The sequence below is a fragment of the Odocoileus virginianus genome, chromosome 18 (genome assembly GCF_023699985.2).
Source record: "Odocoileus virginianus isolate 20LAN1187 ecotype Illinois chromosome 18, Ovbor_1.2, whole genome shotgun sequence".
Taxonomy (NCBI): Eukaryota; Metazoa; Chordata; class Mammalia; order Artiodactyla; family Cervidae; genus Odocoileus; species Odocoileus virginianus.
Window position 1 is genome coordinate 53,156,874 of NC_069691.1, and position 22,715 is coordinate 53,179,588.

The 22,715-nt window shown below is 49.3% G+C and overlaps 2 protein-coding genes and 2 long non-coding RNA genes across 7 annotated transcripts in view; 3 read left to right on the forward strand and 1 right to left on the reverse strand.

Annotated features, from left to right (window-relative positions):
* Positions 1-15,801, forward strand: part of LOC110144393 (uncharacterized) — a 29,798-nt gene extending 13,997 nt beyond the window's left edge. Inside the window, exons 3-4 of the long non-coding RNA XR_002315877.2 lie at positions 14,797-14,915; positions 15,353-15,801. This is a non-coding gene — a long non-coding RNA (uncharacterized lncRNA). The remainder of the gene's footprint in view (positions 1-14,796; positions 14,916-15,352) is intronic.
* The window catches only part of CLCN3 (chloride voltage-gated channel 3), a 98,030-nt gene that overhangs the window by 69,851 nt on the left and 5,464 nt on the right, over positions 1-22,715 (reverse strand). For 3 of the 4 annotated variants that reach the window (XM_020904343.2, XM_020904346.2, XM_020904344.2), the window contains exon 2: positions 11,007-11,182. In XM_020904343.2, coding sequence (XP_020760002.1) covers positions 11,007-11,166 — 160 coding nt within the window. In that variant the 5' untranslated portion in view covers positions 11,167-11,182. Of the gene's footprint in view, positions 1-4,941; positions 5,117-11,006; positions 11,183-22,715 lie in introns of those variants that run through there. The other variant, XM_070480696.1, reaches the window with a different exon arrangement.
* Positions 3,766-10,304, forward strand: LOC139039530 (uncharacterized). Its single transcript, XR_011492870.1, has 3 exons — positions 3,766-4,154; positions 5,662-5,790; positions 9,960-10,304. It is a non-coding gene; the product is annotated as an uncharacterized lncRNA (long non-coding RNA).
* LOC139039456 (uncharacterized) lies at positions 20,283-22,278 on the forward strand. The gene is made up of 4 exons (XM_070480184.1): positions 20,283-20,524; positions 20,872-21,101; positions 21,312-21,724; positions 21,862-22,278. Exons 1-4 carry the CDS (start codon positions 20,283-20,285, stop codon positions 22,276-22,278), a joined length of 1,302 nt encoding a protein of 433 aa, XP_070336285.1.

Below are 22,715 nucleotides of genomic sequence, written 5' to 3' on the forward strand. Positions count from 1 at the left end.
CACCTCCGTCTCGGGCCTTCAGCCTTGAGAGCTGTGAGGAAGTTAATTTCTGTTGTTGAAGGCAGCCAGTCTGTGTTAAGGCAGCCCTAGCAAACTAGTAAACTAGCGACAACTTCCAAAGGACTAATGCATATTGTAGGGGTTTCCCAGTGGCTCAGTGGTAAAGACTCGGCCTGCCAGTGCAGGAGATGCAGGAGGCCTGGGTTTGACCCCTGGGTCAGGGAGATTCCCTGGAGAAGGAAGAGACCACCCACTCCAGCATTTCTTCGATCTTATGTATCTGGCTTCACCGGGTCTTAGCCGCAGCACAGGGGACCTAGTTCCCTGACCAGGGACTGAGCTCAGGGTCCTGCACTGGGAGCTCAGAGTCTTAGCCACTGGGCCACCCGGGGAGTTCCACCACTCCCGTGTTCTTGGCTGGAGAATCCCAGGGGCAGAGGAGCCTGGCGGGCTACAGTCCACGGGGCCACAAAGAGTCAGACACGACTGAGCACCACGCATACTATAAATGCAGGCACGAGTGACAGAGCCACTCAAAGCACAGGGTGGGCTCACGGGTTTTAACCAACACGACACAAAGCTTTCATCACTGTGGGTTCAGCTGCCATACTGCAAGTAACTGTCAGGGAACTACCGTTTGTTGAGTTTGGCTGTAGTATCAAAGAAGAATATCCACAATGATCTGAAAAGGCTATTAAATTATTATTATTATTATTTTAATCTAACTATATATTGGGTTGGCAAAAAAAAAAAATTGAGTTTTTCCATAAGATGTAATGGAAAAAATCTTAAAAAAAAAAAGATGTAATGGAAAAATCTGCATGAATTTTTCGGCCAACTCAATATTTGTATAAGGCCAAATTTTCTTAAATATTTCTCAGATGTTTCAACCAAACAACACATCACACAAGACTGTGTGGAGAAACAGATCTAAGAATCTAGATGTTTTGTTTCCTATGAAACCAGACATTAGACATAGTTATAAAAACATGAAACAATATCACTCTTCTCAGTTTATTTTTACTTTTGAATATACAGTTAATTTTTAGCTTAAAAACTTATTAATGTTACAGTATAGGAGTTTTGCTATTTTTAATAAATTTAAGAGGATTGATATTTTGGTTTTATTTCTTAATATGGTAAATATTGATATTGTAACCATCCAGTCCCATCACTTCATGGCAAATAGATGGGGAAACAGTGGAAACAATGACTGACTTTTATTTTGGGGGGCTCCAAAATCACTGCAGATGGTGACTGCAGCCATGAAATTAAAAGACGCTTACTCCTTGGAAGTTATGACCAACCTAGACAGCATATTAAAAAGCAGAGACATTACTTTGCCAACAAAGGTCCATCTAGTCAAGGCTATGGTTTTTCCAGTAGTCATGTATGGATGTGAGAGTTGGACTATAAAGAAAGCTCAGCCCTGAAAAATTGATGCTTTTGAACTGTGGTGTTGGAGAAGATTCTTGAGAGTCCCTTGGACTGCAAGGAGATCCAAACAGTCCATCCTAAAGGAGATCAGTCTTAGGTGTTCACTGGAAGGACTGATGTTGAAGCTGAAGCTCGGGCCACCTGATGCGAAGAACTGACTCATTTGAAAAGACCCTGATGCTGGGAAAGATTGAAGGCAGGAGGAGAAGGGGATGACAGAGGATGAGACAGTTGGATGGCATCACTGACTCAATGGACATGGGTTTGGGTGGACTCCAGGAATTGGTGATGGAGGAAGTGGGAGCTGGACAATGTTTTGTTTTACCTTTTTTCTTTTTAAAATGTCTATGGGAAAAAAATAAGTAAATAAAATAAAATGTCTATGGGTAGCTACTCCCTTTTAAATTTATCATAGCTGCAATTATTGTGACCATGTCACATGGAATATAAGTTCTGGACCTTCTGTTAATCATTTACTTGTATCTTCCAGTAGATACAAAATGATTTTCAAGAAAGGCCCCTGACCCTGCCTGTAAGTACAGCCTTCTCATTAAGGGGACTTCTAGTGCTTTCTATTCAGTCTTAGGTTGTGTTAGGCTCTTCAAATGCTTAAGGAAGATGAGCTGAATGTAAGTATGTAGCTGCTATAATTCCAAGATATAATTCTAAAATCATTACTATCTAATGTTATATAAAGCCTTCCAGCAAAAAAAAATAAAATAAAATGACAACAGCGATAGACCTTGATGACTTCTGAAACTCTATGCTGTCTGCCTGTTCCAAAACAGTCTGAAACATATGTGTGGATCCTGCCAGGACACCATAAATGATCAATGCCTGTACCATATAGTAACAGTGCCTGTGTGGAATTAGGTCTTGTGATTCAAGCTGGTGATGCTAACGGATGTTATTACAAAAGGAAGCCCTGTGAAAGTCACTGCTGTTCACTGCAACCACAGTCCTGAAAATCAGCCTAGTGCGTAGAAAGAAATCATTCCATCATGTTGCTCAAAAACGAATTATCTTAAAGTCAGTAACAGGGAATCCACTGAGAAACTTGAGTTTTTCTCTCATAAACACCGAGAATCACTTAACTGAACAGGTTTCCCAGTTTCACTCACCACTACTAAGCCTACAGCCAAATTCCCAGTCTCCCCTCAGAAAGTACATAGCTGTTAAGTTTTCACTGACCTCATTCATCTCTAGATTTCATGCATTTCAACCTGTTTTCCTTTTGCTCCATCCTTTTCATGTTAAGTACTGAATTCTGTGTGTCCTTATATGGTGCTTTACATCTTTTCTCTCAAAAGAAGTAAAACATCAGTATATTTCTCATTGTAAATACATTAGCAGTTTTCATCTAACAAGATCTAATATCCTGGTTAATATGAATCCACTTCTAAGCAACAGCTCAGTTGGTGGGGCTAATGCCCTGCTTCCAGGTCTGCAGAACTAAGGCCTGGACCCTGGACTGTGAGGTCTGCCAAACCCTGAGAGGGATCCAAGGAGATGGCCAGCCAGCTCCTGGCCTGGCCCCTCAGCCTCCACTTCCCAGGCCTCCTCCTCTCAAATCACTCGTGTAGACAGTACTGGTGAACGTGCCACCCAGGGGTACATGCGACCCAAACACAAACATTCTGAATAAAGCTACATCTATTCAAATGAAAATGCTGGACTCTCAGTAAGAGCTCAGAAGGGGAGGGCAGTCCTAGCAGAGGTGGACAGGTCGCGAGACCAAAACGGACAGTCCACCTTGCAGTCCTGTGTGCTACGTTGCTGTGCGTGCTCTCCGAGGTCTGAGGCTCAGCTTGTGGTGTAAATGTGAAAGAGAACACGACAGTCTGTTACTATACGGTGTTTCTGCATTCCAGACCCAGTGGTTATGTGCCCCATGGCCTTGGGGAAAAAACAAACACCTTACACGTGAATCTAGTATTTCCACATGTTTAAGGTTCTTCATATCCACGGGGTGGCAAAGTGCCGGACATGACTTAGCGACCGCACAACAACAACACACAGAGGGGTCTGCAGTGAGCCCTCTGGATGCTTCCGCTCCTCACACATGTTTCCTTGCATTGTGACACTACCATTCACAATCTGGAAACGTGGCAGGGCCTCTTGATACAGCAAGTAAGCGATACTACTCACATTTCACGCGTGATAAAAAGGGATGTGAGAAGCTAAACTTTAAACTCAAACTCACTACCGTCATCAGCACAAACTAACCATTTAGAGTTACTTTGCTGAACAGTGGCTGACTCTAGTTTTAAGTCAGTTTTCTTACTCCCAGTGAGGCCAGTACATTTAAGAATAATGCTGCAGTTGAACAGAGGAACACGTATGTGTTTCATTTTCAACGAATCAAGAACCATATGGCTTTCTTTAATGAATTCAACTCTGACAACAAAATCCTGGCCCTTTCTTCCTGCTACTTATAATGAAAAATTTTGCATTTTCCACAGAATTTGATTTACAGACTAAAGTGACTCACTCAATAACTTAAACACATATCAAGTCTAATTTTTCAGCTTTTCACTAGTTTAGACTTTTGATACTACCAATTAGTCATCATTATCATTATGGATAAGCTCTATTTTTTAATCACAGCATATTCTGTATCATTTAGGATTCACTCTGAGCAGATAAGGCTGATCTCATTTTTGAGATCCATGGGTCCGTCTCTTTAAGCTATTTTCAAAACAAGAGCTATGCAACATGTAAGTAACTTGATTATTCACTGGAGTCAGGAGACTCCACAGTGGTTTATCTCTGCAATCTAAGATCTAGTCCAGAGTTGTATTCCAGTTTTAGATAGGGCTATATTCCTTTTTGATACTACCAGGAATGTTCCCAACATCTCACCTGAATGCTAAATTAAAAGGAAACTGGTCAAGTTGGAGGACAGAGCCTAAAGCACACAAAGGGGCAGGAACACAGAAGACAGGAGAACCACTACGAGTTACAGAGGAAAGCTCTAAGGCAAAGCAGCTGGCATGGGTTACACAGCCAATAACTGGCAGAGCCATGATATAAGCGCAGGTCTACAACTAGAGCCAATGAACATGAGGTTTCTAGTCAACACAGAAGCCAAACACCAACAGTTCTCTCTAGTGATTGATGACTTTTTGTTCTAAAGACAAATTAAGTCAAAGAATATTTAACACTCAACCGCTTGTCCCACTGTCCACTTCCATGCTCCAGACGAGAGATGACCTCTACCCTCAGACACCTGTCCCGGCCCAGATGGGGAGGTCTCCCTGGTGCCGCACTTCCTCCAGGACAGCCCACCCCAGCTACTGTGAACAGAACCACATCCATTCTGCAGAGAGAAAAGCTAGCACCAATCCTATCAGGGACATTCGCTGTCTCACAACATAATCCCTTTTCTCCCAACTGGGCCTTCATGCATTATCTCCCGTTCTAGAACGCTCTCCACAATTCTAAGCAAAAGCAAAGTTGCTCAGTCGTGTCCGACTCTTTGCGACTCCAAGGACTGTGGCCTACCACGCTCCTCCATCCATGGGATTTTCCAGGCAAGAGTACTGGAGTGGGTTGCCATTTCAAAATAATATCCTTTGGGGGACTTCCCAGCAGTTCAGTGGGTAGGACTTCACCTTCCAATGCAGGACGTGCGGGTTTGATCCTTGGATGGGAAGCTAAGATCCCACATGACTCACAGCTGAGAAACAAAAACGTAAAACAGAAGCAATGTTGTAACAAATTCAATAAAGACTTGAAAAATAGTCCCCGTCAAAAAACTTTTAAAAATTAATAGTAATATTCTTTCTTTAAGACGTAACACTTAGAACCTGTAACCACCCAAGTTTACACTTACATAGCTGTTGTCAACTGCTGTTCCACAACCTGCACCTTCAACCAGGCAAATTCTGAGGACAAATTCTGCATGGAAAACATTAACAGCTGCTTACCCCTGGTCCTTCCAACTTCTCCCTTGCTGACAGAACCTTCATTTTGTGTGGCTGGTAATGTGCCTAACTGCAGGGAACAAATCAGGATTGTTCTAACCAGTCAGTAATCCTCCTAGACAGTTATCAGTCTAGGTGTGGGCATGTAACTTAGTTCTGGCCAGCGACAGAAGAAGAAGTCTACTGACAGGATTTTTGAAAATTATGCTTCCTGATTAAAAATAATAATAATAACAAAAGAAAATTCTTCTTTGTCCCCTTGCTCCTTCCTTCTGACTTGACACACTCCTATGGAAAGCTATAAATGAAGACATCACCAATCCTGGAAAGATGCAAAGAGCTGGTCCTCCTATGCCTTTCCACTACCCTGCGTTTCTAAAGTGCTTCATATAAAGGGCCAGGGAGCTACTTAAACAGAGAAAAATGGGTATGTTGTTAAACTTCACCTGATTTTTAAATTATGAATACATGTGTTTATCTGGTTTATAACTCTGTAATTAAAATTAGGGGGAAAAATCCACCAACAAGGAAGAGAGCGAATGACCAATCACAGCAAAACACTGTTGTTGCTTTTCTAAATCAAACATTCAAGATACAAGGCAGTGAGAACCTGAACTGCCAACACTGAAAAGAAAGGAAACAGGTGTCAGCCTCAGCCTCTGTGTCCCGAGCCGCTTCCGGCTCACAGCAGCACTGAGACGTGCCCTCCAGCTGAGCGCGCTCACCCGTCTCCCAGGCCACAGAGACAGAACCACTGTGGAGTGGGCGTGAAGGGGCAGCGTCCTGCAGAATAGAGACACAGCACTTCAGACCATGATACCTTCCTCTTAAAAGAGCTACAGTTCCTAAACTTCAGGAGCGAGAGGCTGAGAAACCAAGCGCAGAGCAGCGGTTAAGAGACTAAAGCGGTAAGCAGAGCTGTCATCAGTCTCAGCCAGGCACACAGAACCTGAGAGTCTCCGTGAACACCCGAGGCTCTCTACTACACCCGCACAGGCTATGCCCTAAAAATAGAGTGAGCCAAAAACAGACCAAACCTCAGAGAGCCTGAAACCAGGCTGCAAATTCGCTCCATCTTTGATGGGATCATTGCAATTGGCTCCTGGACTACCCGTCTGCCAAAAACTCTAAATACAGTGATACCGCCACCAGAGCACCTGTAAGTATTTGCATACAACATTCAGCATTCAATAAGGAATTACAGAGCCCATCTGCAGTCAAGGTCAAAGGACAGAAAACCAAGAGGAAAAGAGCAAGAGATGCAGACTCACAGGTGACCTCGACATGAGAAGACTCAGACGTGAACGTTTAAACGCGCGATTAGTACGAGGTGAAAAAAGCACACATACACACAAACACCACAGAGTCTCTCCCAGAGTACAGAGGTCTATTTAAAAACAACCACATGGGAATTCCACGGCTCGTAAATAACTGAAATGCAAAACCTGACAAGAAATAATGATAGTGCTACACACCTGTGACAACAGCCAAACTCCAGAACACGGATACGTCAAAAACTGACAAGAACGGGTGCAGCAGGACCTCTCAGTCACTGATGGTGGGAGAGCCAACGGGTGCAGCCACTTCTGGCTGTTTCTCATAAAACCACACACAATACTTGATCCAGCTATCTATCAGGTTCCTTGTTATTTACCACAATGAGGTGAAATATCCAAATTAATAAAAGAGAACATAGAAGAAAGCATGAGAGACACAAGTGAAAAGATGTAGCAAATGTGACTGGCGTCTTAAGAGGAAAGCAGGGGGGAATACTGGAAATAATATTTGAGGACACCAGGTCAGAATTATCCAAAAATGAAAAAAGGTCACAAGTCAGGAAGTGCTAATAACCCCAGCCAGGATAAACACAAAGAAAACTACACTTAGGCACACTATGATTAAGCTTAAGTTTCAGAAAAACCAAAGACAAAGTAAAAAGCCTAAAAGAAGCCAGAGTGGGGGAAAAATACAACTGACAACTGACTTTTCAACAGAAGGCAAGGACATGAGAATTACATCTTCGAAGTGTTCAGAAAAGATCAATGTAAATCTGGAATACGGCTGCAAAAATAGCCTTCAGAAATAAAGATGAAACAAAGGCTTGTACAAAAACTGAGTGAACTTACTGCTAACAGATTGCAATTAAAAGAAATACTAATGAGACTTCTTCAGGCAGAAAGATAAGTATCCCAGATACAAACACGAAAATGCAGGACAGAATAAAGAGCACAGGAAAAAGTAAAGTTCCAAAACCTAAACAGGCATCGACATAAGACAACAACAACGTCTTGTGCAGTTTAAAATATATAAAGAATTAAAATAGCAGACAACAATAGCACGAAAAGCAGGAGGGGAGAAAAGGGGCTAAAATATCCTAAGGCCCTTACATTTCCCATAAACTGGTAAAAGCACTCATTTATACCACCCCAAGCATGAAAACTGGAAGGAATCCACTAACCCTAAGTTTCATCATAATTCTTCCACTATTTTAGCCTGTCAAATGACTTATATATCCTTCAGCTGTCATAAATGAAATGAAGGCATATAACCAAGCTTGATGACTCATTTTATTTGTAATTAATTCACTCATTCAATAAATAAGTACCAACTATATGTCCAAAGGGCTTCCCTGGTGGCTCAGCGGCAAAGAATCTGCCTACCAATGCAAATGTGGGTTTGATCACTGGGTCAGGAAGAGCCCCTGGAGAAGGGAATGGCAATACACTCCAGTATTCTTGCCTGGGAAATCCCACGGACAGGGGAGCCTGGAAGGTTATAGGCCATGGGGTCACAAAGAGTCAGACACGACTTTGCAACTGAATAACAACAACAAATATGTCAAGAAAGAAAAGTACTAATTTATAGTAGAACTAATAAGAATACATGTTATAATCTCTAGAGTAACCCATCAAATAAAATATAAGAGAATGCATAACTAACAGTATTGGAGGGAAGAGAAAGGAAGCAAGATGGGGGAAAAAACAAAACCAACTGTGATAAATAGAACAGAAATAGAAAGACAGTAGACTTGAACCTAAATATATCAGTGGTTACATTAAATGTAAACAGACTACATTTACATAAAACCAATGTGAAAAACGAAACTCATATATATGCTGGGTTTCGGTACGTCCATGCGTGCTCCGTCCCTTCAGTCGTATCTGACTCTTTGAGACCCCATGGAGATAGGCCGCCAGGCTCCTCTGTCCATGGGATTCTCCAGGCAAGAATACTGGAGTGGGTACCCATGCCCTCCTCCAGGGGATCTTCCCAACCCAGGGATCAAACTCATGTCTCTTTATGTCTCCTGCATTGGCAGTTCTTTACCACTAGTGCCATCTGGGTTTTGGTACAAAGATAACCAAGTATTTCAATGTAACAGGAAAAAGTCCAGAAACAGACCTATAGAAATACATCCACTTGATAGAAGAGAAAGATGTTACTTCGATACACTAGATAATGGAAGATTTTTCAATATATGGGCCGAATGGTTATGCATATAGGAAAAAATGAATCTGAACACTTATATCACATATAAAAATCAACTGCAGTTAGATTATAAAATTACATGTAAAAGACACACAAAAAATAAAACTTCTAGGAGATAAGGAGAGAATACCTTCTTGACCTTGAGGTAAGGGAAGCTATCTTAACACAGAACAGTAAAAGTATAAAGAATAAAGGAAAACATTAACTGGGCTTCATTAAAATTGACAACATCTTCATCAAAAGATTCTATTAAGAGCAAGAGAAAACATTTGCAATACATAAATCTAACAAAGGACTCAGTCAGAATGCATAAAGAACTCTTAGGCAAAAGACTGAACAGGAACATCAAAAGACGCTATCTAAAAAGTCAAACAACACACAAAAGGCATTTAAACTCATAAGCCATTAGGCAAATGTAAATCAAACCCCAAATTTGAGATTACTGCACCCACATCAGAAGAGCCAAAATTCTGAAACCGATAACATCAGGTATCGGTGAAGATGTGAAGCAAGCAGAACTCTTTCACACTGCTGACACAGTGTACAGACTGTAACCACCCGTGACAGGATCTGACACCCACACACCCGTCATCTAAGGGGCCATCTCGAGGGGCGAATCCTGCAGCACTGTGTACATGATATGCACTAGGAAAACTCTCAGCACTGTTATTGTTAATAGCCAAAACCTAAGAAAAATTCATTTAAAAAATCTAAATATGTTTCACAACATATGATGGATAGAACAGATAAACTGAAGTGTATTTACAAATGGCATACTACATGGCAATAAAAATAAATTAACTACTGCTATATTCAACATAGATGAATCAAAAAACAAGTAAATGATACCAGACTCAAAAGAGTATATATAGTATAAATCCTTTTACATAAAGTTTAAATATCTGCAAATGTAATCTGTGGTGACAGAAATCAAAATAATAGTTACCTCTGAAACTAGAAGGGGGAACGTGGGCGGATTACTGGGAAACTGGTCATGTTTTATTTCTTAATTAAGGTATATGAGTGTAACTACTTTGTAGAAATTCATTCATTTCCATGCTTGTGACATGGTGATTATTGTGCTGGCTAATTTTATGTATCAACCAGGCTGGGCAAAAAGATGCCCAGATAGCATCCTGTCTGTGTGCGTCTGCGAGGACCTTTCCTGAAGAGATGAGCATTTGAACTGGCAGACTGAAAACTCTGCTCTTGCTGGAGCCACCCTCGGACATCAGTACCACAGGGCCTGGGCCCGCAGGCACGGACTGGGCCTCAAGTCACTGGCTCCCCAGGTTCCCAGGCCTTTGGATCTGGACTGGAACCACACCACCAACTCTCTTGAGCTCCCACTGTGCAGCTGGCAGACGGCGGGACTTCTCAGCCTCCGCCATCACATGAGCCAATCTTTCATGATAAATCTTTCTGTATGTCTCTGTCTCTATATATAATATATACCGCGTAAGTTTTGCTTTTCTGCTTCAACTACAGTTGTTTGCGTCCCTCTCTGCAGTGTATTATACTGGAATTTTTAAGTTTATCCATATACGAGGTTTTCTTTTGTGCTTCCCTGGGGGCTCAAAGAATCTACCTGTAATGCGCGCAACTCAGGTTTGATCCCCGGGCTGGGGAAGACCCCTTAGAGAAGAATACGGCAATCCACTCCAGTATTCTTGCCTGGGAAATTCCATGGACAGAGGAGCCTGGTGGGCTACAGTCCATGGAGTTGCAAAATAGTTGGACAGAACTGAATGACTAAACAACAAATTAAAAGCAGACACCAGTGTAGCTGCACAACACCGTGAATGGACCAAATTCCACTGAATTGTACACTTTAAAATGGTTACATGAATCACTGCAATTAAAATAAAAATAGGGACTTCCCTGGTGGTCCAATGGCTAAGACTCCCCGCTCCCAATGCAGGGGGTTCAAGGTTCAACCCCTGGTCAGGGAAATGAATTCCATATGCCGCAACTAAGAGTTCACATGCCACAACTAAAGATTCCGTATGCCACAACTAAGACCCAGCACAGCCAAATAAATTAGTAAAAACTAAAACAACAAAACAGTCATCTCAAAACTTAACCTCAATAAAACAATGTCTATCAGTAGACATTCATGATGACAAATATTAAGAGCTGTAATGTCAAACTTACCCACTGCTGTGTCACCATCTAACAAATTGTCATCTTCAGAAGTCTGGAAGTCCATAATAACACCTGCCCCGTCTAAAAGCTCCTCATCACTACTCACACTGGTTATACTGTTGTAGCTGTTTCTACAGTAGCCTCTATGAAACAGCTGCTCAGACTCCATTTAGCTGTCTGGTTATCTGAAAAAAAAAGGGGGGGCGGGGGAGAAATGGCTTTAACATTTTCCCAACATATAATAAAAACCATGTACTTTAACAATTTAAAGAAAACTTCTGATCTCTGTATTAAAAAAAAAAATACCAACTTCATTCACTGTAACAATAGCTAACTCTACTGGGTTAAGTCTTTGGGGATCACTTAATAATTCTATTTTCACCAAGCAGTTGTAAAAAGAAATGAAGAACTTCTTCAGGTAATGGTATAAAGTAGTCTCTCAGACCCATTGTTTCAAAATACAAAGTACAGAGAAGTGTTTACAATATACTATAGTATATGCAAGGGCTTCCCTGGTGGCTCAGATGGTACAGAATCCAGCTGCAATGTAGGAAACCAGAGTTCAATCCCTGGGTCAGGAAGATCCCCTAGAGAAGGAAATGGCAACCCACTCCAGTATTCTTGCCTGGGAAATCCCATGGACAGAGAAGCCTGGCAGGTTACAGTCCATGGGGTCACAAGAGTTGGACACGACTTAGCGACTGAACAACAGCCACGGTGTATGTGGGGCTTCCCCTCAAAGAAAGGCGGCTGTGGGAGGGGCTGACCTGCAGCACTCAACTGGCTGTGTGTGTACAGACCGCCTCTGGAGAGAGTTCTGAGAAAGTTGCCCACAGGAGAAAGGAACAGTGGCTGAGGCATCAGGTATGAAAGGGAGACATTATGTCCCTTCTGGATATCTCACCAGGTGCAAATACTAATGTGAAAGTAATGTCATTTAAACATCTGTAAAATTCCATTCTCCTTTCATCACTTTAAAATTTAAAGCTTCAAAGCCCATAGTCAAATATCAGCCATGAAAATATGGTCATAGGTCACTATTTGCAATTCTTCCCAGAAAAGAATTAACAAGCAAGAACGCGTTTTCACTGCTCTCACTCCGTACCTTAAAAACAATGTAACTCCAGAATAGCTTGGTGTTTTAAATGCATCTACCTACTGGCTCAACATCAAAACAAGTGAGCAAGACACCAGCAAAAGGTTTGAAAGGTTTGCGTGAGGGACTTGAAGGCTAGAATCACAGGAGCAGTTCATCCAGTAAACCTGGTAAAACGAGATTTCTCAGCTCTGTCATGATGAGCACACACATGAGGAAAGGTGAGTGGAAGTATGCATGGTCCACTTTCAGTGCTGAAATCTAGCACACAAGACTTGAAGGTCAAGACACTCTCTAGTTCTCGGGATATTTTCCTCTGGCCGGGTGGGGCTGGGGTGGGGGAGAAGTAACCTCTAAGAGCCATAACAATTAAAAATTACAGGGTCGCAAAGAGTCGGACATGACTGGGCAACTGAACACCAACTTTTAAAAGATGTATAAATTACCTAACTTAAAGAGAAGTTAAGAGAGGGTGGAGCTTGAAAGCTCTGGTCTGAACATCTTACGCAGTAAGTAGAACATAATACACAGATAACAGTGGTCAAATATCAGACTGTTGAGCTAATCAAGCAGGTAAAAAGAGAGATGTATTCAGTGTTCAATAAACAAGGCCTTTCGACAACAATGTTAATCTGGTCATGGTAGAATAACCAAAAACTAGCACTTAAGTTACAAAGAAAATCTTAAATATTTACTGCTTTGCAACTTTACTGATGTTTCAGGATTACCTCTACCAAAAATGGCCTATTATACAGAGATCTGTTAGAATATATTAATTAAAACAAGAGTTTTATTTCAAGGTACATGTTAGAATAGTATGAAAATAACTTTATGCTAAGAACTTCGCAGTGTCCTCAAAGGTGATCAAATACAATATTGTGGCTCTTGAGTAAAGAACTAAAAGTTTTTTGTTTTTTTGTTTTTAAAAAAGCATTAACAATTCAAAAGTCATTTTGATTTTGATGTAGCAAAGCACATACACTAAGATTTTGCAAAGAACACAGACACTATTCTTCACTTCTTTATGTGACGGTCACACTGGAAGCACTTAATACTTGTGATAACATACGTCAATGGACATTAATTTGCTAGAGGCTGTACAACACTGAGAAATCGCTCTAAAGTAAAACTATGTCCTGGGCCCTCCATCAGCAAGTTCCAACACAGCTCCTCCATTTTGTCCCTGGAAGTCCCTCAAAAACTGTTAGTGATAACTTGTAACTTAACCCTTTCACAGTGTTTAAAAAACTTCATTTCACAAACACCTCTGATACATGTAAACTTCACAGCTTTCTCTGTAACAAAAGCAACCAACTCTGTTTCAAAGTTTATTAAAATCAGGTCTGTGTGGGTTCCTATTTCTATAAATTCAATAACTTTAAAAAACTATTCTTATTAACCCAGAAACCTGTAGAGCTGAACTGTCTGACCAGCAGCCACTAGCCCTGAAACATGGCTCTAAGGAGAAGTACCTACTGGATTCCTGTGATTTCATGACAAAAGGAATGCCAAATATTTCATTAATAATTTTATATTGATTCCATGATGAAACAAATGGGCTTTCCCCAGTGGCTCAGCAGTAAAAGAATCTGCCTGCAATGCAGGAGACACAGGTTCCATCCCTCGGTCAGGGAGATCCCCCAGAGGAGGAAATGGCAACCCACTCCAATATTTTTGCCTGGGCAATCCCATGGACAGAGGAGCCTGGCAGGCTACAGTCCATGGGGTCGCAAAGAGTCAGATAAGACTAAGCACTCACATGTGCACTGAAATAATACTTTAGATATAATAGGTTAAATAAAATATATCATTAAAACTAATCTCACCACTTTCTTTTTAATGTGGCTACTAAGAAATTGAAAGTTAAACCTGTGGCTTGTATTTGCAGCACAGGTATTTTTATTGCATGACACTGCTATAGTCAAGAATCTATGAAAGCACAGAGTAAGTACACAGGAGGAATCTGGACACCAGGGTTAAACTGCTTTAGTTTCTAAACTCCATCCCCATGCTTGATCACAAAAGGCTACTTAAACCGTAATACAGCAACTGAAATTCTGCATATAAAAAAATGAACACTACAGTCTTATTTTTCCTTTTAAACTGTCAAAAACATATTTAAAACCATTTCAAATCACTTTAACAGACACAGGGACTTGCGAATATACTTCTGTAGAGCTATGAGGAGTAGAGCTAATCCGAGAGAAATGCCCAGGGAGAAAACTGGGGCGCTGCAGTGACTTCCTCAGCAATCCGTGCACCGTCACCCTGGCCCTTCGCATCTCGTCTCCACCCTGCAGCCAGCATGATCTTTTCCCAGGGCAGGCCTGATGCTCACCTCTCCCCATGCCATGGATTAAGGCCTTAGTCACTTCTCATCACATTTAGCCAGCAAACTCTTCAACACAGCAGACAAGCCTCTCCCGCTCCTCCCAGACACACACCCTCCTCTGGGCCCTAGGAGGCTGCCCCGGCTCCTGCCCAGGCTCCCTGGGCATGGAACGGGCCCTCCCCTCTTCATGGAGGTGCCAGTCCTATGTATCCTTCTGCTCTCACCTCCAGCACCCTCTAGCCAGTGAACAAACTCTCCAGCAGAGTTTATATGTCAGGCACCACCCTAAGCACATTGCAAACTAACTCATTTAGTATCTGTACTAACCGCAGCCCCAAAGTTCAGGCCCTACTGTTATCCCCATTTCATAGGTGACAACACTGACACAGGAAGATTTGCAGTAACTGCTGCAAAGTCATGTGCTGTAACGAAAGCTGCCTCAGCATCCGTCCACCTAGGCCGGCCGCCCTGACAAGGTCCAGCTCACACGGTGAGTTCCCCCGCCTCCCCTGATGGCACACACCGCAGCTGCAGTGTCACCCTGCTTCACGGGATAACTGATGGCTGTCTGTCCCCCGGAAGGCGGCACAAGGCTTAGCTGAGCCCATTTCTGCATAGCACCATGCACCTATTAACAGGGGTTCACTTTTTTAAACTTTTTACTTGGAGACAATGGAGATGAGATGGCTGGGCGGCATCACCAATGCAGTCAACATGAACTTGGGCAAACTCTGGCCTGCTGTGGCCCGTGGGTCGCAAGGAGTCGGACACGACTGGGTGACAGGACAGCAATGGTGATTTCGCATGCAGCGGCAGTAGGGAATCCAAAGAGCGCCTGCGTCGCCTCCCCTAAGCATCCCCCAAGGGTCACGCTGTGACACTGACACAGAGCCTCCCCTCACAAGGACCCCTCTGTTGCCTTTACAGCCACACCCACTCTCCTGCAGCCCCCTAGCACCGCCTCCCAAGCCCTGGCGACCTCCAACCTGCTCTCTATTCCTGTAACTCTGCCGCATCAACAGCACTGTACAAATGGAGTCATGTTGTCCACGCCTTTGGGGATGAGCTGTCGGCTCGGCACCCGGCAGGACTCTCTAGAGAGCCGTCTGGGGCTAGGGTCTGTCAACAGTCCTTCCCTCTTTACGGCGGCGTCGTGCTCCGTGACACCGACACCACGTATGTTTCTTTAGCTATTCATCTGTGGAAGAACATCTGACTCTTTTCTAGCTTTAGGCTATCACAAACAAAGCCACAATAAATACCCATGTACAGATTTCTTTGTGAAGTTAGTCTTCATTTCTACGGGATAAAAGCCAAGGACTGCTATTACTGCGCCACATGGTAACTGCATGTCCGGCTTCTAAAGAAACCGCCAATTTAACATCCGTACCCACGATATCTGGGTGAGCCTGGTTTTCCACATCCAAACCGGCACTCAGTGGTATATTTGTTTTCAACATTCTGACAGGTGTGTTTTGGTATCTCATGGTTCTTTTAACGTGGTTTCCCTAACAGCTAATGTTGAACATATTTTAAGTGCTTACTTGCTACCTGCACATCCTCCTCAGCGATATGACTGTTCTTATCTTTTGCCAATTTTCTAACTGAATTGTTGTCCGAATTTCATATTTTAGAATAGGTATCTTAGATACTAGGCCTTTGTCAGATGTGTTGTTTGCAAACATTTTCTCCCACTCTGTAGCTTGGTCTTCTTTCTAACAGGGTCTTGTTTGTTGTTTTGTTGCTAAGTTGTATCTGACTGTTTTGTTACCCATGCACTGTAGCCCGCCAGGCTCCTCTGTCCATGGGATTTCCCAGGCAAGAATACTGGAGTGGGTTGCCATTTCCTCCTCCAGGGGGTCTTCCTGACCCAGGAATCGAACCCGTATCTCCTACACTGGCTGGTCTGTTCTTTACCATGGAGCCACCAGGGAAGCCCTTTAACAGGGTCTGTCATGAAGCAAAAGTATTTAATTCTGATGAAGTTCAATTTCTCAATATTTCCCTGAAGGACTATACTTTTGGCATCAACTCTAGGATATCTACTACCAACAATTTCTCCCAAGTTTTTTCCTAAAATTTTTATAATTTTACATTTTATAGTTAACTCTAGTCCAGAGGACGAGATGGTTGCATGGCACCACTGACTCAATGGACGTAAGTTTGAGCAAGCACCACGAGATGGTGAAGGATAGGGAAGGCTGGCGTGCTGCAGTCTGTGGGGCTGCAAAGAGTCAACCACGACTGAGTGACTGCAGTCCAACTGCAGTCCCCGTTGAGTGGACGTCTGTGTAAGTGGCAAGACACAGGCTGAAGCTGGTTTCTGGACGTGTGATGTCCAGCTGCTCCAGGACCACTTGCCAAGATGGTTATCTTCCCCCTGCTGACTTGTTCTGTGGCCTCTGCTAAAAATTAGTTGGGCTTATTTGTGTGAATCCGTTTCAAAGCCCTCTGTTCTGTTTCAGAGTTCTCTGTTCTGTTTTGTTGATCTGTTTCTACACCTACAGCAATAACACACAGTACCAACTAATGGAGCTCCTGATGGAGAGATTGATTTCTCACACCTGATTCTTATTTCCTGAAATTGTTTTTTGTTATTCCAGTTCCTTTGCTTTTCCATACTTTAGAATAGTCCGTCTGTATCTACAGAATTTTCCTGCATCAGTTAACTGTCTATGGTGTGGATAACAAACTGATATATCTGTACCTGGATGATGTATGAGAACTCAGATTCAACGAGACCTAAGCTGGACACAAACCTGCTTGTCCTCCCGCCTCACTATCCCAGTTTACAGCATCACCATTTACTTAGTACGCAAAGTCAGTTTTCCGAGCTACTGATTAATGTATTTGACAAACATTTTGCTGAGCACTCAGCATGTGCTGGGATCCTGAGTAAGAAGAAGTCCCTATTTCCAAGGTGGTGAAGGTGAAAGGCACACATGCAACTACACACGGCATGAGAAGCGCGCAGGAGAGGCATGCAGCGAGGACAGGCGGCGGCACGTAGTGAGGCGCGCAGGAGAGGCACGCGGCAAGTACAGGCGGTGGCACGTAGTGAGGCGCGCAGGAGAGGCACGCGGCGAGTACAGGCGGCAGCAGGAAGTGAGAAGCGCGCAGGAGAGGCACGCGGCAAGTACAGGCGGCGGCACGAAGTGAGAAGCGCGCGGGAGAGGCACGCGGCGAGTACAGGCGGCGGCACGAAGTGAGAAGCGCGCGGGAGAGGCACGCGGCGAGTACAGGCGGCGGCAGGAAGCGAGAAGCGCGCGGGAGAGGCACGCGGCGAGTACAGGCGGCGGCACGAAGCGAGAAGCGCGCGGGAGAGGCACGCGGCGAGTACAGGCGGCGGCAGGAAGCGAGAAGCGCGCGGGAGAGGCACGCGGCGAGTACAGGCGGCGGCAGGAAGCGAGAAGCGCGCGGGAGAGGCACGCGGCGAGTACAGGCGGCGGCACGAAGCGAGAAGCGCGCGGGAGAGGCACGCGGCGAGTACAGGCGGCGGCACGAAGCGAGAAGCGCGCGGGAGAGACACGCGGCGAGTACAGGTGGCGGCAGGAAGTGAGAAGCGCGCAGGAGAGGCACGCGGCGAGTACAGGCGGCAGCAGGAAGCGAGAAGCGCGCAGGAGAGGCACGCGGCAAGTACAGGCGGCGGCAGGAAGCGAGAAGAGCGCGGGAGAGGCACGCGGCAAGTACAGGTGGCGGCAGGAAGTGAGAAGCGCGCAGGAGAGGCACGCGGCGAGTACAGGCGGCGGCACGAAGCGAGAAGCGCGCGGGAGAGGCACGCGGCGAGTACAGGCGGCGGCACGAAGCGAGAAGCGCGCGGGAGAGGCACGCGGCGAGTACAGGCGGCGGCACGAAGCGAGAAGCGCGCGGGAGAGACACGCGGCGAGTACAGGTGGCGGCAGGAAGTGAGAAGCGCGCAGGAGAGGCACGCGGCGAGTACAGGCGGCGGCACGAAGTGAGATGCGCGGAGAGGCACGCAGCGAGTACAGGTGGCGGCAGGAAGTGAGAAGAGCGCAGGAGAGACACGCGGCGAGTACAGGCGGCGGCAGGAAGCGAGAAGAGCGCGGGAGAGGCACGCGGCGAGTACAGGCGGCGGCAGGAAGTGAGAAGAGCGCGGGAGAGGCACGCGGCGAGTACAGGCGGCAGCAGGAAGCGAGAAGAGCGCGGGAGAGGCACGCGGCGAGTACAGGCGGCGGCAGGAAGTGAGAAGAGCGCAGGAGAGACACGCGGCGAGTACAGGCGGCAGCAGGAAGCGAGAAGCGCGCAGGAGAGGCACGCGGCGAGTACAGGCGGCGGCAGGAAGCGAGACGCGCGCGGGAGAGGCACGCGGCGAGTACAGGCGGCGGCAGGAAGCGAGAAGCGCGCGGGAGAGGCACGCGGCGAGTACAGGCGGCGGCAGGAAGCGAGAAGCGCGCGGGAGAGGCACGCGGCGAGTACAGGCGGCGGCAGGAAGCGAGAAGCGCGCGGGAGAGGCACGCGGCGAGTACAGGCGGCGGCAGGAAGCGAGAAGCGCGCGGGAGAGGCACGCGGCGAGTACAGGCGGCGGCAGGAAGCGAGAAGCGCGCGGGAGAGGCACGCGGCGAGTACAGGCGGCGGCACGAAGTGAGAAGCGCGCGGGAGAGGCACACGGCGAGTACAGGCGGCGGCAGGAAGCGAGAAGAGCGCGGGAGAGGCACGCGGTGAGTACAGGCGGCGGCAGGAAGCGAGAAGCGCGCAGGAGAGGCACGCGGCGAGTACAGGCGGCGGCAGGAAGCGAGACGCGCGCGGGAGAGGCACGCGGCGAGTACAGGCGGCGGCAGGAAGCGAGAAGCGCGCGGGAGAGGCACGCGGCGAGTACAGGCGGCGGCAGGAAGCGAGAAGCGCGCGGGAGAGGCACGCGGCGAGTACAGGCGGCGGCAGGAAGCGAGAAGCGCGCGGGAGAGGCACGCGGCGAGTACAGGCGGCGGCAGGAAGCGAGAAGCGCGCGGGAGAGGCACGCGGCGAGTACAGGCGGCGGCAGGAAGCGAGAAGCGCGCGGGAGAGGCACGCGGCGAGTACAGGCGGCGGCACGAAGTGAGAAGCGCGCGGGAGAGGCACGCGGCGAGTACAGGCGGCGGCAGGAAGTGAGAAGCGCGCAGGAGAGGCACACGGCGAGTACAGGCGGCGGCAGGAAGCGAGAAGAGCGCAGGAGAGGCACGCGGTGAGTACAGGCGGCGGCACGAAGTGAGATGCGCGCAGGAGAGGCACACGGCGAGTACAGGCGGCGGCACGAAGTGAGAAGCGCGCAGGAGAGGCACGCGGCGAGTACAGGCGGCGGCAGGAAGCGAGAAGAGCGCGGGAGAGGCACGCGGCGAGTACAGGTGGCGGCACGAAACGAGAAGCGCGCGGGAGAGGCACGCGGCGAGTACAGGCGGCGGCAGGAAGTGAGACGCGCGCGGGAGAGGCACGCGGCGAGTACAGGCGGCGGCAGGAAGTGAGAAGCGCGCGGGAGAGGCACGCGGCGAGTACAGGCGGCAGCAGGAAGCGAGAAGCGCGCAGGAGAGGCACGCGGCAAGTACAGGCGGCGGCAGGAAGCGAGAAGAGCGCGGGAGAGGCACGCGGCAAGTACAGGTGGCGGCAGGAAGTGAGAAGCGCGCAGGAGAGGCACGCGGCGAGTACAGGCGGCGGCACGAAGCGAGAAGCGCGCGGGAGAGGCACGCGGCGAGTACAGGCGGCGGCACGAAGCGAGAAGCGCGCGGGAGAGGCACGCGGCGAGTACAGGCGGCGGCACGAAGCGAGAAGCGCGCGGGAGAGACACGCGGCGAGTACAGGTGGCGGCAGGAAGTGAGAAGCGCGCAGGAGAGGCACGCGGCGAGTACAGGCGGCGGCACGAAGTGAGATGCGCGGAGAGGCACGCAGCGAGTACAGGTGGCGGCAGGAAGTGAGAAGAGCGCAGGAGAGACACGCGGCGAGTACAGGCGGCGGCAGGAAGCGAGAAGAGCGCGGGAGAGGCACGCGGCGAGTACAGGCGGCGGCAGGAAGTGAGAAGAGCGCGGGAGAGGCACGCGGCGAGTACAGGCGGCAGCAGGAAGCGAGAAGAGCGCGGGAGAGGCACGCGGCGAGTACAGGCGGCGGCAGGAAGTGAGAAGAGCGCAGGAGAGACACGCGGCGAGTACAGGCGGCAGCAGGAAGCGAGAAGCGCGCAGGAGAGGCACGCGGCGAGTACAGGCGGCGGCAGGAAGCGAGACGCGCGCGGGAGAGGCACGCGGCGAGTACAGGCGGCGGCAGGAAGCGAGAAGCGCGCGGGAGAGGCACGCGGCGAGTACAGGCGGCGGCAGGAAGCGAGAAGCGCGCGGGAGAGGCACGCGGCGAGTACAGGCGGCGGCAGGAAGCGAGAAGCGCGCGGGAGAGGCACGCGGCGAGTACAGGCGGCGGCAGGAAGCGAGAAGCGCGCGGGAGAGGCACGCGGCGAGTACAGGCGGCGGCAGGAAGCGAGAAGCGCGCGGGAGAGGCACGCGGCGAGTACAGGCGGCGGCACGAAGTGAGAAGCGCGCGGGAGAGGCACACGGCGAGTACAGGCGGCGGCAGGAAGCGAGAAGAGCGCGGGAGAGGCACGCGGTGAGTACAGGCGGCGGCAGGAAGCGAGAAGCGCGCAGGAGAGGCACGCGGCGAGTACAGGCGGCGGCAGGAAGCGAGACGCGCGCGGGAGAGGCACGCGGCGAGTACAGGCGGCGGCAGGAAGCGAGAAGCGCGCGGGAGAGGCACGCGGCGAGTACAGGCGGCGGCAGGAAGCGAGAAGCGCGCGGGAGAGGCACGCGGCGAGTACAGGCGGCGGCAGGAAGCGAGAAGCGCGCGGGAGAGGCACGCGGCGAGTACAGGCGGCGGCAGGAAGCGAGAAGCGCGCGGGAGAGGCACGCGGCGAGTACAGGCGGCGGCAGGAAGCGAGAAGCGCGCGGGAGAGGCACGCGGCGAGTACAGGCGGCGGCACGAAGTGAGAAGCGCGCGGGAGAGGCACGCGGCGAGTACAGGCGGCGGCAGGAAGTGAGAAGCGCGCAGGAGAGGCACACGGCGAGTACAGGCGGCGGCAGGAAGCGAGAAGAGCGCAGGAGAGGCACGCGGCGAGTACAGGCGGCGGCACGAAGTGAGATGCGCGCAGGAGAGGCACACGGCGAGTACAGGCGGCGGCACGAAGTGAGAAGCGCGCAGGAGAGGCACGCGGCGAGTACAGGCGGCGGCAGGAAGCGAGAAGAGCGCGGGAGAGGCACGCGGCGAGTACAGGTGGCGGCACGAAACGAGAAGCGCGCGGGAGAGGCACGCGGCGAGTACAGGCGGCGGCAGGAAGTGAGACGCGCGCGGGAGAGGCACGCGGCGAGTACAGGCGGCGGCAGGAAGTGAGAAGCGCGCGGGAGAGGCACGCGGCGAGTACAGGCGGCGGCAGGAAGTGAGAAGCGCGCAGGAGAGGCACGCGGCGAGTACAGGCGGCGGCAGGAAGTGAGAAGCGCGCGGGAGAGGCACGCGGCGAGTACAGGCGGCGGCAGGAAGTGAGAAGAGCGCGGGAGAGGCACGCGGCGAGTACAGGCGGCGGCAGGAAGCGAGAAGCGCGCAGGAGAGGCACACGGCGAGTACAGGCGGCGGCACGAAGTGAGACGCACGCAGGAGAGGCACGCGGCGAGTACAGGCGGCGGCACGAAGTGAGAAGAGCGCGGGAGAGGCACACGGCGAGTACAGGCGGCGGCAGGAAGCGAGAAGAGCGCAGGAGAGGCACGCGGCGAGTACAGGCGGCGGCACGAAGTGAGAAGCGCGCAGGAGAGGCACGCGGCGAGTACAGGCGGCGGCAGGAAGCGAGAAGCGCGCGGGAGAGGCACGCGGCGAGTACAGGCGGCGGCAGGAAGTGAGAAGCGCACAGGAGAGGCACGCGGCGAGTACAGGCGGCGGCAGGAAGTGAGAAGCGCACAGGAGAGGCACGCGGCGAGTACAGGCGGCGGCAGGAAGTGAGAAGCGCGCAGGAGAGGCACGCGGCGAGTACAGGCGGCAGCACGAAGTGAGACGCACGCAGGAGAGGCATGCAGCGAGTACAGGCGGCGGCACGAAGTGAGAAGAGCGCAGGAGAGGCACGCGGCGAGTACAGGCGGCGGCACGAAGTGAGAAGCGCGCAGGAGAGGCACACGGCGAGTACAGGCGGCGGCAGGAAGTGAGAAGCGCGCAGGAGAGGCACACGGCGAGTACAGGCGGCGGCAGGAAGCGAGAAGAGCGCAGGAGAGGCACGCGGTGAGTACAGGCGGCGGCACGAAGTGAGATGCGCGCAGGAGAGGCACACGGCGAGTACAGGCGG

What these genes read in the sequence shown, in the direction of transcription:
- LOC139039456 (XM_070480184.1), top strand. Translation starts at nt 20,283, where the DNA reads ATGCGCGGAGAGGCACGCAGCGAGTACAGGTGGCGGCAGGAAGTGAGA. An exon ending in AGTACAGGCGGCGGCAGGAA is followed by an intron (nt 20,525 to 20,871) that starts GTGAGAAGAGCG and finishes AGGCGGCGGCAG; the next exon opens with GAAGCGAGAAGCGCGCGGGA. An exon ending in AGTACAGGCGGCGGCAGGAA is followed by an intron (nt 21,725 to 21,861) that starts GTGAGACGCGCG and finishes CGGCGAGTACAG; the next exon opens with GCGGCGGCAGGAAGTGAGAA.